The 15,194-nt window shown below is 46.4% G+C and overlaps 1 protein-coding gene across 1 annotated transcript in view; it reads left to right on the plus strand.

The window, feature by feature from the left end:
* Positions 1 to 15,194, plus strand: part of IQGAP1 (IQ motif containing GTPase activating protein 1) — a 100,867-nt gene that overhangs the window by 71,402 nt on the left and 14,271 nt on the right. The window contains exons 19-31 of the mRNA XM_042988003.1: positions 2,985 to 3,155; positions 3,851 to 3,934; positions 4,029 to 4,100; positions 4,195 to 4,264; positions 4,636 to 4,844; positions 6,341 to 6,496; positions 6,721 to 6,884; positions 7,842 to 8,066; positions 11,343 to 11,483; positions 11,574 to 11,658; positions 12,757 to 12,989; positions 13,595 to 13,727; positions 14,730 to 14,832. Of these exons, the coding sequence (XP_042843937.1) occupies positions 2,985 to 3,155; positions 3,851 to 3,934; positions 4,029 to 4,100; positions 4,195 to 4,264; positions 4,636 to 4,844; positions 6,341 to 6,496; positions 6,721 to 6,884; positions 7,842 to 8,066; positions 11,343 to 11,483; positions 11,574 to 11,658; positions 12,757 to 12,989; positions 13,595 to 13,727; positions 14,730 to 14,832 (1,846 nt within the window). The remainder of the gene's footprint in view (positions 1 to 2,984; positions 3,156 to 3,850; positions 3,935 to 4,028; positions 4,101 to 4,194; positions 4,265 to 4,635; positions 4,845 to 6,340; positions 6,497 to 6,720; positions 6,885 to 7,841; positions 8,067 to 11,342; positions 11,484 to 11,573; positions 11,659 to 12,756; positions 12,990 to 13,594; positions 13,728 to 14,729; positions 14,833 to 15,194) is intronic.

Below are 15,194 nucleotides of genomic sequence, written 5' to 3' on the forward strand. Positions count from 1 at the left end.
ACGTGTTGTGTTAAGGAGGCCAGACTGCATCTTAACTTTTTTTGAGTCATGTGCCTTTGATTATTATATATATTGTTGTTATATATATATATAATCATATTACGTATGATTATATTGTATTATTATTAACCTCCACAGAGACACGCCTATGTAGTGTTTTGTAGATGGACCTAACTAGAATTTTAAACCAGGAGGGATGTTGCTTCACTTTAGTGCATGACCTAGCCCCCCTAAAAAAACCCCAAAGACATAGTGACCATCAAATTGGATTCTCGCACTCTCCATTTCAGTGAATCTGGTTTCTTTTCTAAAGCTTACTGTTCATCCTGTCCCTGATTTCATTCTCCCTGTTCCTCACACACCTTGTACTCCTTCTCCTCTCTCGGTTCTGATTATTCTAACATGTAACCTGGATCTGTGCTTTTCTGAATTCAGTGTGTGTGAGTGAGAGAGGGAGAGACGGGCGGGAATTCCCCAGGGATCTTGGGTAAAGTGGAGACCGATTCTGTGGGTGTGAGGTGAGGCCTGAGAATCTGCATTTCTGACCAACTCCCAGTGATGCTGATGCCGTCGGTCCAGGGGTATGCTCCTAAGTAGGAGCCCGCATACATAATCGTGGCGTTTTCACTGTAAAACAAAACAAAACAAAACAAAACAAAACAAAACAAAACCACAATATTTTTAAAGCCTATGGAATATTCCTGATTTGGCCTTAACTATAAATTTTTCATGTTTCTTCTTGCTGAATGCCTTCCGACTGGAGGTCATTCTGCCTCTTGCTAATTCATTCTCCATTACCATTCACTTCTTTGCTCACAGCAATACGGTTTCCTGTCCAGCTTTTACTTTAGTAAAAGCTTTAGAGCATATCGATAACCTTTTCATTGCCAAGTTCAGTTAGGAGCTGTCCTCGTATTTGACCTCTTACTCCGTTCTCTTCCTTGAACTCACAACCCCCTGGGCTTCTTCACTACACTTCTGTTCTGCTTCTCCCACTTCTGAGGGCCCGTCTTCATCTCCCTTGCTGCTGCCTTTTCTGTCCCTCCACTTGAATCACATCCGAATTCCACTGGCTTCCTTCTCTTGGTCTGCGTGTTCTTCCTCGATGGCCTCATTCGAGCCCGTGGCTCCAGCTCTCTCCATTGTGCTTGTGAACCCCAGGTCTTGTACTTCCAACTGCAGTCCTCACCGCCTGCTCTACCTTTCCGTTTCCAATCCAGAATCCAGCAGACGCCTCTAACATAGTCCCACAGCAAAACAGGCTGAAATGGTAAATAAAGGTATATTTTAGGGGTACCTGGCTGGCTCAGTTGGAAGAGTGTGTGACTCTTGATCTCCGGGTTGTGCGTTTGAGCCCTGTGTTGGGTGTAGAGGTTACTTAAAAATAAAAAAATCTTTAATGTTTATGTTTAAAAATTTTTTTGAGAGAGAGGAAGAATGAGCAGGGGAGGCACAGAGAAGAGGGGGACAGAGGATCCACAGTGGGCTCTGTACTGACAGCAGACAGCCTGATGCAGGGCTTGAACTCACGAACCATGAGATCGTGACCTGAACCAAAGTCAGACGCTCAACCGACAGAGCCACTCGGGTGCCCCCAAAATAAAAAATCTTAAAAAAAAAACCCAAAAACCAAAAAGTGTTTTTTTTTCTCACATAAAATAATTCTGGAGTCAGGTAGTCCAGCAAAGGTGTGGCGGCTCCAGGATGCCATCTGTTCCCAGGGTCTGTCTTTCTCCTCTGTCATTCTCAGCACGTGGTTTCCACTCTCAAGGACCCTGTCATCTGGAACGATGGCTTGGAGCTCCAGCCATCCAGTTACCAGTTCAGGCAGGAAGTAGGAAGGGAGAGAGAGCAAAAAAGGCCTGATGCCAGCTGTCCGTCTGTCTCTCTTTTTTTTAATGTTTATTTTTGAGAGAGCGAGCGAGCACAAGCAGGGGAGGGGCAGAGAGAGAGGGGAACACAGAATCCGAAGCAGGCTCCAGGCTCCGAGCTGTCAGCACAGAGCCCAACGCGGGGCTCCAGCTCACGGACTGCCAGGTCATGACCTGAGCCGAAGTTAGACGCTTAACTGGCTGAGCCATCGAGGTGCCCCTCTCTGTCTCTCTCTTAAGGAACTTTTCCAAAGGTCTTCACAGACTGCTGCTAACACCACATGCACCGCCTACACCCCCAGCTCGTGTAGTCTTTTAGCTGCACATGTTGTTGGCCAGAGAAAACATGCCGAGGCTCTAAGATCAAGGAGAAGGGGAACTTGGATTAGGCAGGTCACCAGGTGTCCTCATCGTTCCTGCTGCTGCTGCTGCCCCCACTCAGAGCCGGGCCACCTCTCACTTGCATCGCAGCAGCAGTGTCCTCAGTCACCCGCTCACGCGGCCCTGCCAGCTCCTCTGATAACAGTGCTGCTTGTCTAAAAATAAGTCTGATGGGGGCGCCAGGCTGGCCCAGTCGGAAGAGCACGCGGCTCTTTATCTGGGGGTCATGAATTTGAGCCCCACATTGGGTGTAGAGTTTACTGAAATAAATATTTTTTACCAGTCTGATGGCTTTATTCCTCTTTTGCAAGTTTGCTGGTTCTCTGCTCGTGGTCACAGTCCATACACTCCAGGCTACCTTTCTAGACCATTTGCAATCCGGGCATTCCCCTGGTGTCCTTCCTCTGCTCTGGCATTCCAGGGGCCGCTGGGACTTGGTACCCAGCCCTGTGTTAGCACCTGCACTCCGTCCTCTTGTTAGCAAGCACAGTTCCCGGCAGTCAGTGCCGGGTGGGTGAGTGAGTGAAGGAGATCACATAGGAGGAAGCAATATCATATGTTTGTGACTTTTATTTTTTGGATGGGAGAACAACTCGGCCTTTCGTTCCCACTGCCACTTAAAGATCTAGGACAGACTTAGAAAGCCGTGAGGGTTGGCGTGTACGCTGTGGATGAGAGTTTGTGTCCATTTTCTCCTGTGTATGTCTTCCCCTGTGACCAAATGTTTTTCAGAGCTCCATCTCTGGGGTGACTGCTGCATACAACCGAGAACAGCTTTGGCTAGCCAACGAAGGCTTGATCACCAAGCTGCAGGCTTGTTGCCGCGGGTACTTGGTTCGACAGGAATTCCGATCCAGGATGAATTTCCTGAAGAAACAAATCCCTGCCATCACCTGCATTCAGGTATCCCAGCGTCTGTTATACAGATGGCAAGTGGGCTTCTAGAGCAGGGGTAATGAGTGGTCCGCTCTTGAGATCAAGTGGGCTTTTTGCCCCCTGTGACCTCTTCTTGGTCTCTCCCTTTTTTGACAAGTATTTTCTCTTTGTTACTGCTACGGTCAGAACGGTCGGAGCGTGCTGGGTGGTTTTAGGGGTGAGCGGTCCAGTCCAAAAGCCATTCTTGGGCACCTCATTATCTTCTAACACTGTTCCTTTGTGTGAGATTTGAGTATTGAGGGAAACAGCTGTGGTATTACTACAGTGACAGGGCAGCATGGTGTCCTGGGAAGAATTCGGAATTACGAGTTAAGGCCCCAGCATTTCCGGTAGTGGTGAACCCTGCTAAGTTCATTTCCTTGTCCGTAGATGGGAATACTAAAACTTCTCTTCCTCACCTGGTTTGTTGTAAAGAGCCAGTATGGGGACCTGTGGGGGTGCCCTTAAAAGGTGTGAAGTGCTGCACTAACGTTAGGAGCGTGGAAGTTAGCGTGCTGTCCCGGCGGAGGCACGACCCACACCCTCATTCCCCAGCACTGGAGGGCGTGGGCCTGTTGAAAGCTCCATCATGAATCACACATGGGTAATCTACCAAGATGAGATTTTAACATCCTCTGATCCTTGGGAAGTAATATGTCAACTGTAATGTTTGATGGTTTCAGTCGCAGTGGAGGGGATACAAGCAGAAGAAGGCGTACCAAGATCGCTTAGCTTACCTGCGTGCCCACAAAGATGAAGTTATAAAGGTATGGTAGTCCGACAGGGATTCTCAGTGTGGGGCATGAGTGTTATGTGTTGAGAAGAAGGACTGTTCTCATTTCCAGGATCCCTTTTCCACAGATTCAGTCCCTGGCAAGGATGCACCAGGCCAGAAAGCGCTATAGAGATCGCCTGCAGTATTTCCAAGACCATGTGAGTACCCTCGGTGTGAGGACCGATAGAATTAGTTTTGCTGTATTGTTGGTGGACAAGCGAACAAAGAAATTTCTTCTTCTTTGTTCCTTAGATAAATGACATTATCAAAATCCAGGCTTTTATTCGGGCAAACAAAGCTCGTGATGACTACAAGACTCTCAGTGAGTAACTGTGCTCAGCAGACAAGAGTTGAGGCAGTGGTTGAGAGCCATCGGGTTCTGGGTATTCTCCGCGGATCTCTTTTCTGGTCTTACAGGCAAGGCTTGGGGGTGGGGTGCTGCTTGTGACGTAAGCCCCTTTGCTAACCCGTGGCTTGATGTTTTGTTGCTTGCTGTGTCAGCCTCTGTCATGGCGTAGCGGTAGCATGACCAAGAACACTGTACTTGCTGACTGTCCTTGCACATCTCACAAATAAACAAATAACTTAAGTGAATAGAGTTATTTTTTCCAAACAATGCTGACATTTCCTCAAGATTTAGAACTTTTGCTGGTAAATCTCTCCCGTGTCTGACACATATTTTCTTTCTGTCAGTCAATGCTGAGGATCCTCCTATGATTGTGGTCCGAAAATTTGTGCACCTGCTTGACCAAAGTGACCAGGATTTCCAGGAGGAGCTCGATCTGATGAAGATGCGAGAAGAGGTCATTACCCTCATTCGTTCTAACCAGCAGCTGGAGAATGACCTCAATCTCATGGATATCAAAATCGGGCTGCTCGTGAAGAATAAAATCACACTGCAGGTAGGCCCAGCGCCATCCGTGGCCTTGCCCCCCTGCCTCCCCGATTCCGACCTGCAGAGGGGTGGGCGCTGGCTTTCTTCTCAGCTAATGCCATACATTCTTTAAAGTTACATGAGAAATGAAATAATTCTTTAGCAGAATTTAAATAGAGAAAAGAAGATAAAAACCATCCCATGATTCCACCACCCAGTAATCATTTTGTATCCTACATTTTCACTTAATATTAGAGCATAAGGTGCTTCCCATGTGATAAGTAGTCATAAATAATTTTTTAATGTTTATTTAAAATAAAATTTTTAATGTTTATTTTTGTGGGAGAGAGAGAGACAGAGAGACAGAGGGAGAGAGTGTGAGTGGGGGAGGGGCAGAGAGCCAGAGACACAGAATCTGAAACAGGCTCCAGGCTCTGAGCTGTCAGCACAGAGCCCGACATGGGGCTCGAACTCAAGAACTGTGAGATCATGACCTGAGCCAAAGTTAGACGGTTAACCAACTGAGCCACCTGGGTGCCCTTAAAATGTTTTATTTTTGAGAGAGAGGGAGAGAGCGAGTGAAGGAGTGGCAATGAGTGAGGAGGGCAGAGGAGCCAAAGTGGGCTCTGTGCTGACAGCAGCAAGCCCAGTGTGGGGCACAAACTCACAAACTGTGAGATCATGACCTAAGTCAAAGTCAGATGCTCAACCAACTGAGCCACCCAAGCGCCCCATCATAAATATTTTTAATGGCAACAGCTATTTGACATTTAGGTTGTTTTTCTAGTTTGTAGTACAGATAACCTTACAGTTAATGTCTCCGTGAATACGTAGCTTTTATGGTACTTAATGCTTTCCTTTAAGATAGATTCCCAGAGGGGCGCCTGGGTGGCTCAGTTGGTTAAGCATCCGACTTCAGCTCAGGTCATGATCTTATGGCTCATGGGTTTGAGTCCCAGGTTGAGCTCTGTGTGACAGCTCAGAGCCTGAAGCCTGCTTTTGATTCTGTCTCCCCTTCTCTCTCTGTCCCCCCACCCCCCGCCCCAGCTCATGTTCTGTTTCCTTCTCCTTCAAAATTAAAAATAAACATTAAAAAAAAAAATTCTCAGATGTTGGGTTTCCTGAGCCAGTGGGTATTTTTATGGCTCAGGTTCTTTTCCTTTTCTTTTCTTTTCTTTTCTTTTCTTTTCTTTTCTTTTCTTTTCTTTTCTTTTCTTTTCTTTTCTTTTCTTTTCTTTTCTTTTCTTTTCTAAGATTTTAAGTAATCTCCACACCCAACATGGGGTTTGAACTCACGACCCCAAGAACAAGAGTCACAGGCTCTACTGACTGAGCCTGCCAGGTGCCCCTATGGTGTAGGTTAATAGGGAGGTGGAGGTAGGAGTAGATTGACTGGTGTGATGAAAGCAGGGTACAGTGTCGTGATTCTGAAATAGTTGATGGCGTCTGCCAATGCAGCAGACCTTCCTGCAAGTGTTTTGGGTGCTTTAGTTTTTTGATTTACATGTATGTTTTTGTTTACAGGATGTGGTTTCCCACAGTAAAAAACTTACTAAAAAAAATAAAGAACAGTTATCTGATATGATGATGCTAAATAAGCAGAAAGGAGGTCTCAAGGCTTTGAGCAAGGAGAAGAGAGAGAAACTGGAAGCTTATCAACATCTGTTTTATTTATTACAGGTGAGTGGTTCCTGGAGTTGGTATTGTAGGCTTTGGCTTCCTTTCCCACAAGAAAACCTTAGCCATAAATCTCAGAGTATTTCTCATTTCCACTGAGGGGTGAGCAAAGGGCTGTCTTCTTTGTTTTTTATGCACACTCTAAACCTTTAAGTTTAAAAGAACATGAATATTTGTGTCAGCCTTTATATTGGCTAGAGATTACTTACCTCTTGGTTTTATTTCAGACCAACCCCACCTATTTGGCGAAGCTGATCTTTCAGATGCCCCAGAATAAGTCCACCAAGTTCATGGACTCTGTAATCTTCACCCTGTACAACTATGCGTCCAACCAGCGAGAGGAGTACCTGCTCTTACGGCTCTTTAAGACAGCCCTCCAGGAGGAGATCAAGTATGAACAGACTGCTGCTGGGCATGGAACCCTGTCCCACTGCCATCCACACTCATACTTTGGGATTCAGGCCTCCCCGTACCTTTGCTTTGAACTCAGTTAACATTATGATCTGTGTGAAATACTCCAGAGAAGCTCCCCCCGACCCCCGCTTTTTTTTAAAGTTTATTTTGAGAAAGAAAGAGTGTGAGCAGAAGGGCAGAGAGAGAGAGGGAGAGAGGATCCCAAGCAGGCTCCGCGCTGTCAGCACAGAGCCTGATGTAGAGTTTCAACTCACAAACCATGAGATCATGACCTGAGCCGAAACCAAGAGTAAGAGGCAGATGCTTAACCAACAGAGCCACCCAGGCGCCTCGAGAAGGTTCTACTTTTTAAGTCACTAATATAAAGTGTTGCTGCTTTGAGGAAGTGGTAGAATAAGAGATTTGCTAAAGCGATTTTAGGAAGATTCTATATTAAAAAAAATTTTTTTTAATGTTTATTTTTGAGAGAGAGAAACAGTGCAAGTGGGGAAGGGGCAGACAGAGAGGGAGACACAGAATCCCACGTAGGCTCCAGGCTCTGAGCTGTCAGCATGGAGCCCAATGTGGGGCTCAAACCCATGAACCATGAGATCATGACCTGAGCCGAAGTCGGATGCTCAACTGACTGAGCCACCTGGGCACCCTGGATGATTCTATATTAAGATATGATTTTTTAAAAGCTGATCCGAACATGAAGATTTCACATTTTTATCTAAAAAAGTACCCGTTCATGTTCCCATGATTGAGTTTGCAAGCAGCAGGCTGTCCTGGGTTTAGGTCAGTGTCGGTAAATGTTTCTAGAGAAAGAGCACATACCTCTTTCATTCCAACTATTTCTTTTTCTAGGAGATGGGGTCTCTAAGTAGGAACCCGATCTTTACATTGATAAAGTCTGTGATTATTTTAAAATGAATTTGCATTTGATGTTTTATAGGTCAAAAGTAGATCAGATTCAGGAGATCGTGACAGGAAATCCTACAGTTATTAAGATGGTTGTGAGTTTCAACAGAGGTGCCCGGGGCCAGAACGCCCTACGACAGATCTTGGCCCCTGTTGTGAAGGAGATTATGGATGACAAATCTCTCAACATCAAAACTGACCCTGTGGATATATACAAATCTTGGGTTAATCAGATGGAGTCTCAGACAGGAGAGGCAAGGTATGGTAACCATAACACCTTTTTCTTTTGTTTCCATTATTTTGTTTTTTTAAGCAGCTAACTTCTGATTTATAAACTGATAATTATTCAAGTAGTTTTTCCCTAGAAACTTCTTAAAATGTTGACCTCATAATTGATTCACTTATTTGGCAAATATTTACTGAGTGCTTGCTATGTGCCAGGCACTGTGTTAGACATACACACAATAATGAATGAAACAGGCAAGCTCTCTGCCCTCTGTTCATTGTTATTGTGTGGGAGAGACAGGTACATAGAAATGAAATCACAAATTGAGAATTTTACATTACATTCAACTATAATGGAGGGCACAAGACAGAGCTAACTTGGGTAGAGTGGTTGGGGAAAGCCTCTCTGAGAAGGTGAAATTTCACTTAGCTGAGGCCTAAAGGTTAAGATCGTGTCAGTCTTGCCGAGAGCTGGCTGCAGAGTATTCACGTCTGAACGCTCTGAGGTGGAAGGAGCTTGGGGGTCTGGGACCTGAAGGGACACTGGCCGGACTAGAGATGCAGTCAGATGGGACGCCTTATCTGAGGGAGATCGGTGGGTCTGGTTAAAGTGGGGGAGCTTGGCGTGGGGCTGCCTTGGAGTACTGGGAGTGGGCTGGATTAGCTACATCGACGTAACTCAGGGGACTTCTCTGCTGGGGCAGTAGTTTGACCACCAACAGCAGTGCCTCCAAAGAAAGGTGTGCCAGTAGAATGTGGGTAATGCTGGAAAAGTACAGTTCACAGAGGCAGCATGTTTCTGGTTTTATCTGGTTTGGGTGAGCAGTTTGGTCCAGGGTGGTTCTTCCCGGTGGTCGTGGAGTCAGGTTAGATCGTGTGCAAAGATCTCTGGAGCTTAGGAGGAGTGGCTGTCTGTATCCTCGCTATCCGGAGTGTGGTCTGTGGACCAGAAACCGGAAAGCACCTATGGCTCTCTCTCAGCACACTGTTTAGTTCAGCTGGTGTTTTTCCTAGCCAGACTTCCTCAGTGAGGGGAGCAGTGTGTCGATTATATCCTGGCCCAGGCTCCTTCCCTTCTTGGACTGATTTGTACGCTGGCACCAGCTCGCACTTTGAATGGTGCTGCTCGGTATGCCGCTACTTTCCAGGGACCTGGCCCCCAGGCAGAGAGGAAGGTGCACTCTGGATAGAGAACCGAACGCTTTGCTGACTCCGAGAAAGGGCTTATCCCCTATTGGGATCATTTGGCACCTGATCTGTGTCTCAGTACTGTGCCAGTCTGTCACCAGGAGGCAAGTTATTGCTGGGTGTGATGAAAAGTCCATTTGTGTTTGACCCTGTGCACCTGAGGCTCAGATCTTGGAATGTGGTTGGCCGACCGTAGGACTGGACTGGGAAGCTTTGCCTGCCGCTCAGGCCACCCCTAGAGGACAGCCCCGTGGACACTGGCTTGGGGGTACTGAGCTACCCCTTCTCACAGTGCAGGAGGCAGTCCATTTCAGGTCAGAGCTCCACGAGGCACGTCTGAGGGTTTTTCCCTTGTGAGTACCTGGGAGAAACTGGTCTCTTATTTTGTTTTTCCAAAAATGGAAATTGATTCCAACATATTTTTGTGCTGCTGCTAACTGGGGGGTATAAAGGTGCAGTGGGAGCCCGTCCTGTCTGCAGGTCTCATGGATCCTTGAGCTTCGGCCAAATATGTAGCAGGCTGGGACCTTGCCCCTCTTGGGAGTGTTCGCCTCTGAAATCTCAGAAATTTAATATTCTCTTCTCTGCCCACACTCATTGTGTTGAGCACCTTTAGTCCGTTTGCTCATTACTACGTTTTATAAATGTCATCTGCACATAAAGTTACAAATTTTACTGATATAAAAGATGTATAGAACATATAATTTACTAATAATAAAACCTACGATACTCATATAAATTCCACATAGCCAGTTGTTTCAAACACAATGTTTTTTATTGATTTTTGCTCAATTCTTTTGTTGGTAGTCTATTTATATTTGTAATTCAGCCACAATTTGACAAATGGTGTTGTATCCCTATATGCTTGTATCTGTTTGTTATTGCTCCTGTGACAAATTACCACAAACTTAGTGGCTTAAAATGACAGAAATGTATTCATTCCCTAGCGGTTCTGGAGACCAGAAATCCAAAATCCATATCTGTGGGCTGAAAGCAGGGTGTCGGCAGGGGTGTGCTCCTCCTGGCCGCTCTAGTGGGAAATCCGTTTCCTGTCTCTTCAGTTTCCAGTGGCTGTTGCCATCCTTGACTTGTGGCCGGACGGATCGCTGTGGTCTACCCCTGCGGTCACGTGGCCTCCTCTTCTGTGTGTACCAAATCTGCCCCTGCCTCTCTCTTGTTAGGACACTTGCGATTGGATATAGACCACCCATATAATCCAGGACAATCATTACTACTCTTTGACCTCACTGACGGCACCGGAACCTTGACTCTCACATTTCATTCTTTTGTCTTTTAGCCCCTCCTGTCCTTCCCAGTTAAGCCTAGCACGTCTATTTTCCTGCCGCTTTGTTCAGACTCAGTGCCCTCCCCTGAGGGATCTTGTCAGCTCCTCAGGCTCCAGTTCCTATATGTAACTGTCACTTACTTCACCAGTACCTAGGACGTCACCAGGTGCCACTGGTTGTGTCTCCCTAGTGTCTCTCATATCTGTTCCCTTGGTCTGCACTGCTGTCTCCTTGCTCATGACCTCATGATTTCTTGATCGGGCTGTGGCACTAACCCATCTCTTTCATCAGTGACTGTTCATCTTTAATTCATTCTTCACGGTGGGTCGGAGAAATCTTCCTCAAATTCAGATCGCCTGTCTTTCAATGGCCCTCGGTGACTTCTAGGAAAGTGCAGACCTCTTAGTGTTACGTATATTATGTACAGCGCCCTCCACAACCTGGACTCTCTTCACCTGCTCACTTCTTTTCTTCCTTTGCTTTGCATTTGATCTTCTTTCCTGGAAGACAAGTTTTTCTCCCGTTTTCTTGAGTTCAGGTGTCCCTTCCTGTTGGTGTGTGTCTCCCACCAAACTAAGAGACTTGGGAAGCTGTCGTGTCTCATACCTTTTTTTTTTTTTTTTTTTTACCCTAAGGGCATATCATAGTGCATGGCACATAGTTCTAGACAGTTCACGGCTAGGACCTGGGTTCAAATTCTGGCCCCACTATTTATCAGCTCTATGAGCATGAGCAGCTTAACCTGATCTCTCTGGGTCTATGAAAGACACAGTCCTGCCTCAGGCTGTTCCTGGCTGTTGGTCTAACGTATTTGGGGATGACTTTTGCTTTCCTAGCAAACTACCCTATGATGTGACCCCTGAGCAGGCTTTGGCTCACGAAGAGGTCAAGACACGGCTAGACAACTCCATCAGGAACATGCGGGCGGTGACGGACAAGTTCCTCTCAGCCATCATTAGCTCTGTGGACAAGATCCCGTGAGTGCCATCAGTTCTGACCCACATAGGTCCCGTGTTACTGCCCTTCTGCTCCCCAGCTGCTCTCATTAAGTTTTGTCCATCCCACAGTTACGGCATGCGCTTCATTGCCAAGGTGCTGAAGGACTCGTTACATGAGAAATTCCCAGATGCCGGTGAGGATGAGCTGCTGAAGGTAAGAATCTGAACGCTGGCACCGTCCTTGCCCGTTCAGGAGTCCTTTGAGGTAAAAGTTAGAAAACGAGGCCCAACCTTAGACCTTCAGGAAGTGCGTGAGCATAGTTTCTGGCAATAGCTCGCCATCGGTTGTGAGCTCTTGAAAGTAATTGTAAATAGTAAATGATACCTCTCTCAGTACCTGTAGAGTTGCTTTATTGTTTGGCACATAGACCTCAAACAAGTAGACAAGGTGGATTTTCCTGTCTTCAGATGAATTTCTCCAAGTCCTGTCTTTTCGCTGAAGAGTTGCTCCCTCTGCTGGTAGCTGGGTGAATGGCAGCAAGCACCATGGTTTCTGCTAAGGCTGTTACTGATAACTCTTTCTTACTTGGCTGTGCTCCTCCTTCCCCACCTCCCCTCACCTTAATCTGAACGCTTTTTTCTTCTCTCTCCTAGTTCTGTGCTTTCCTACAGTGAGGCCTCGATTCTAGACTTTCTATTCAGGTGAATTAAAATTTTTTTTTTCTTTGAATGAAACTCCAGGGGAAGTGCTGTGACTGTCCTTGAATCCTTCTGTGGAGGAGATGTGTGTTGAGTGACTTTAATTTCAGAGGCATGAACTTGTCCACCATTGAAGTCTGCAGCATGACGCTGATGGGGTTGGGCAGACTGCACTGTGCTCACTGGGTCGTTAGCTATGTCTGTCAGTTTCTCTGAACGAAAGCCCGTCTACGTGAAAATAAGCAGTAGTGCACGTGGGTGACAGCAACCTGTTTGCTGCCATGATATGTGAACAAAGGATGCCCTAAATCCCTTAGCAATAGACTTTAAGTCTGTCGTTTTTACCTTCTGAGTCTGCTCTTTCATTGCAGTGATTGTCAGTTCTGTCCTTATTTTCTTTTTCTCTGCATCCAACCAAGGGATGTTCGGTTGTTTTAGGTTCAGACCTTGAAAGAAAGTGTGTGTGCGTGCATGCGTGTGTGTGTGTGTGTGCATGGTGTTTATTTTTCCTTACAGGCCTGCCTTTTCTGGTTTTCTTTGCTAGCAAAATCATTTGTGCCTTACTGGGTGGAGTGGTTTTTAACACCTGTCTTTCTTCTTTGTCTGTTCGCAGATTATTGGTAACTTGCTTTACTATCGATACATGAATCCAGCCATTGTTGCTCCTGATGCCTTTGACATCATTGACCTGTCGGCAGGAGGCCAGCTTACCACAGACCAACGCCGGAACCTTGGCTCCATTGCAAAGATGCTCCAGCACGCGGCGTCCAATAAGATGTTTCTGGGAGATAATGCTCACTTAAGCATCATTAATGAGTATCTCTCCCAGTCCTACCAGAAATTCAGGTAGGGGCAAAGGAACAGGGTACTTGAAGGGTCCCGTGGGCATGTTTCTCTGTGTGAGCGTCTGGACAAGATTAAATACCAGAACTTAGCTTCCCCGGGACTCTGCCATATCGAGGGATACATGTTTGATGTGCTCAGAGCCCTTGGAGGTGATGAAGAGGGTTTTGAGCCGTTAAAACGTATTCCGCTGACATAGACTGCACTTAACATAAAAGCAGTAAATCCTCATTTGGCACGGGTTACTTTGCGCTCAGAGAAGAATCGGAGAGTGCCTTTAATATTTGTAAGTTAAACAGCCGGTTGTGGGTTCAGGGCATCGTCTCAGAGATAAAGCTGGTTTGCCTAACAGCTTGGGTGTTTTCAAACTGCTTTAAATTATGGTTGAGCGGTTCTTGTGGGTGGAATTAAATTGGGTGGAGGGAGAAGTTGTTAAAACCACCCGCCCCAAGGCTGTGAAGCGAGCGGACGTGTGCAAGCTTCTCTACAGTCCGCGGCCTTGACTGGCTTCTCTTTGAACTTGTCGTTGTAAAGGTTTGTGGGATGTCCTCTCGCCAGCTTCTCACGTATGCGTCACTCGGGGGTCTGCCTCTTGCGTTTATTTTCAGACGGTTTTTCCAAACTGCTTGTGATGTCCCAGAGCTTCAGGATAAGTTTAATGTGGATGAATATTCTGATTTAGTCACCGTCACCAAACCAGTGATCTACATTTCCATTGGTGAAATCATCAACACCCACACTGTAAGTATTTTTTCTTTAATTACTTAATTTCAATTGTCTTCCCTAGATGCTGCTTACCATCTCTGGAGAGCCAGATAACTCGCCTTCCTTTGATCTTACTGACTTCACGTCTTCCTTGTTTCTCTTTTCTTTGCATACTAACTGTATCTACTGAGTGTCTTAAAGTGGCCCCAGGCCCCCTGCGTTAGAGTCATCTGGGCTGATGGTCACAAATGGAGTTCCTGGTCCCCACCGCAGGCCTGCTGAAGCAGTCCCCACACGTGGGCTCCAGAGTCTCCATTGTGAGCGCCCATCTAGGGACTTGATAAAAAACTGTGTTCGCTGTTCCTTTGGTTTATCCTGGCCCTCTGTGTTATTTTTCTAACATCTAAAATACCCACTTTTTCCTCTGCGTCCCTTAGGTGCTCCTTTTATTCCCCCCAGATTTTTATAATTCATTCCTTTCCCCATTGAGGGTATATAGAACAGGAAATGAGGAAATACATAAAATGTAAAGGAAATTTCAGGTGATATCCCTGGGGCGTCCCCGAGGGTGATAGCGTCTTGAAGGCTTTGCTTGAGTGTCCGTGAGATGACGACGACATTGATCTGATGCACTTTTCTCTGAATTAAGAGATACTGTCTGCTGGACACATTAAGAGTGTGAATGGGAGTCACTTGCACTGGCTGTACGGTACATTGATGCCTTTGGATATTAAAGGCGATGGGGTTTGTTACTCTCTTCCTGTGCAGGGTACATTTAAGTCCCTTCTATCCACAAGGTTAAGAGAGTGCCAGTATTTCCTTTCCATGCATTGTCCATAAGTCATTCAGCAGAGGCCCGTGTGATGCTTTATATGTTATAGTTTACTTGGGTTAGTTTGCCGAGGATTGGCCTGTCAGTTCTTTGAATGTGGGAGCTTTGTTATCTGACCCCTTCTGTGCTGTTTGGCATTGTTGGTGAGGCTGAGGGCCGAGGGGCTGATGTTGTAAATGGACTTGACTCCCGGGTGTTCCACGCAGCTCCTGTTAGACCATCAGGACGCCATTGCTCCGGAGCACAACGACCCGATCCACGAGCTGCTGGATGACCTGGGCGAGGTGCCCACCATCGAGTCCCTGATAGGTAAAGCTCTGACCTAACTGCCCAGAAGGTGACAGGGAGGGTGACGGAGGGGTGCTGTAATTGCCACCTCGTCCGTTTCTGTACTGTTCCTGCTCCGAATGTACATTCGGGAAGAAAACAGATATGATCGATCCCTGTCTTTGAGGAACTGAAGTCTAGCGGAAGAGAGAATTTTAAATACATATTATACACATAATCCTATAACTATAAGTCCTATAAAGGAAATGAGCAGAATATTTTGAGAGGGAATTACCATATTATAATTACTGAAATGAGGGGCGCCTGGGTGGCTCAGTCGGTTAAGCCTCTGATTTTGGCTCAGGTCGTGATCTCGTGGTTTGCGGGTTCAGGCCCCGCATCGG

Source organism: Panthera tigris, chromosome B3, assembly GCF_018350195.1.
Source record: "Panthera tigris isolate Pti1 chromosome B3, P.tigris_Pti1_mat1.1, whole genome shotgun sequence".
NCBI lineage: Eukaryota > Metazoa > Chordata > Mammalia > Carnivora > Felidae > Panthera > Panthera tigris.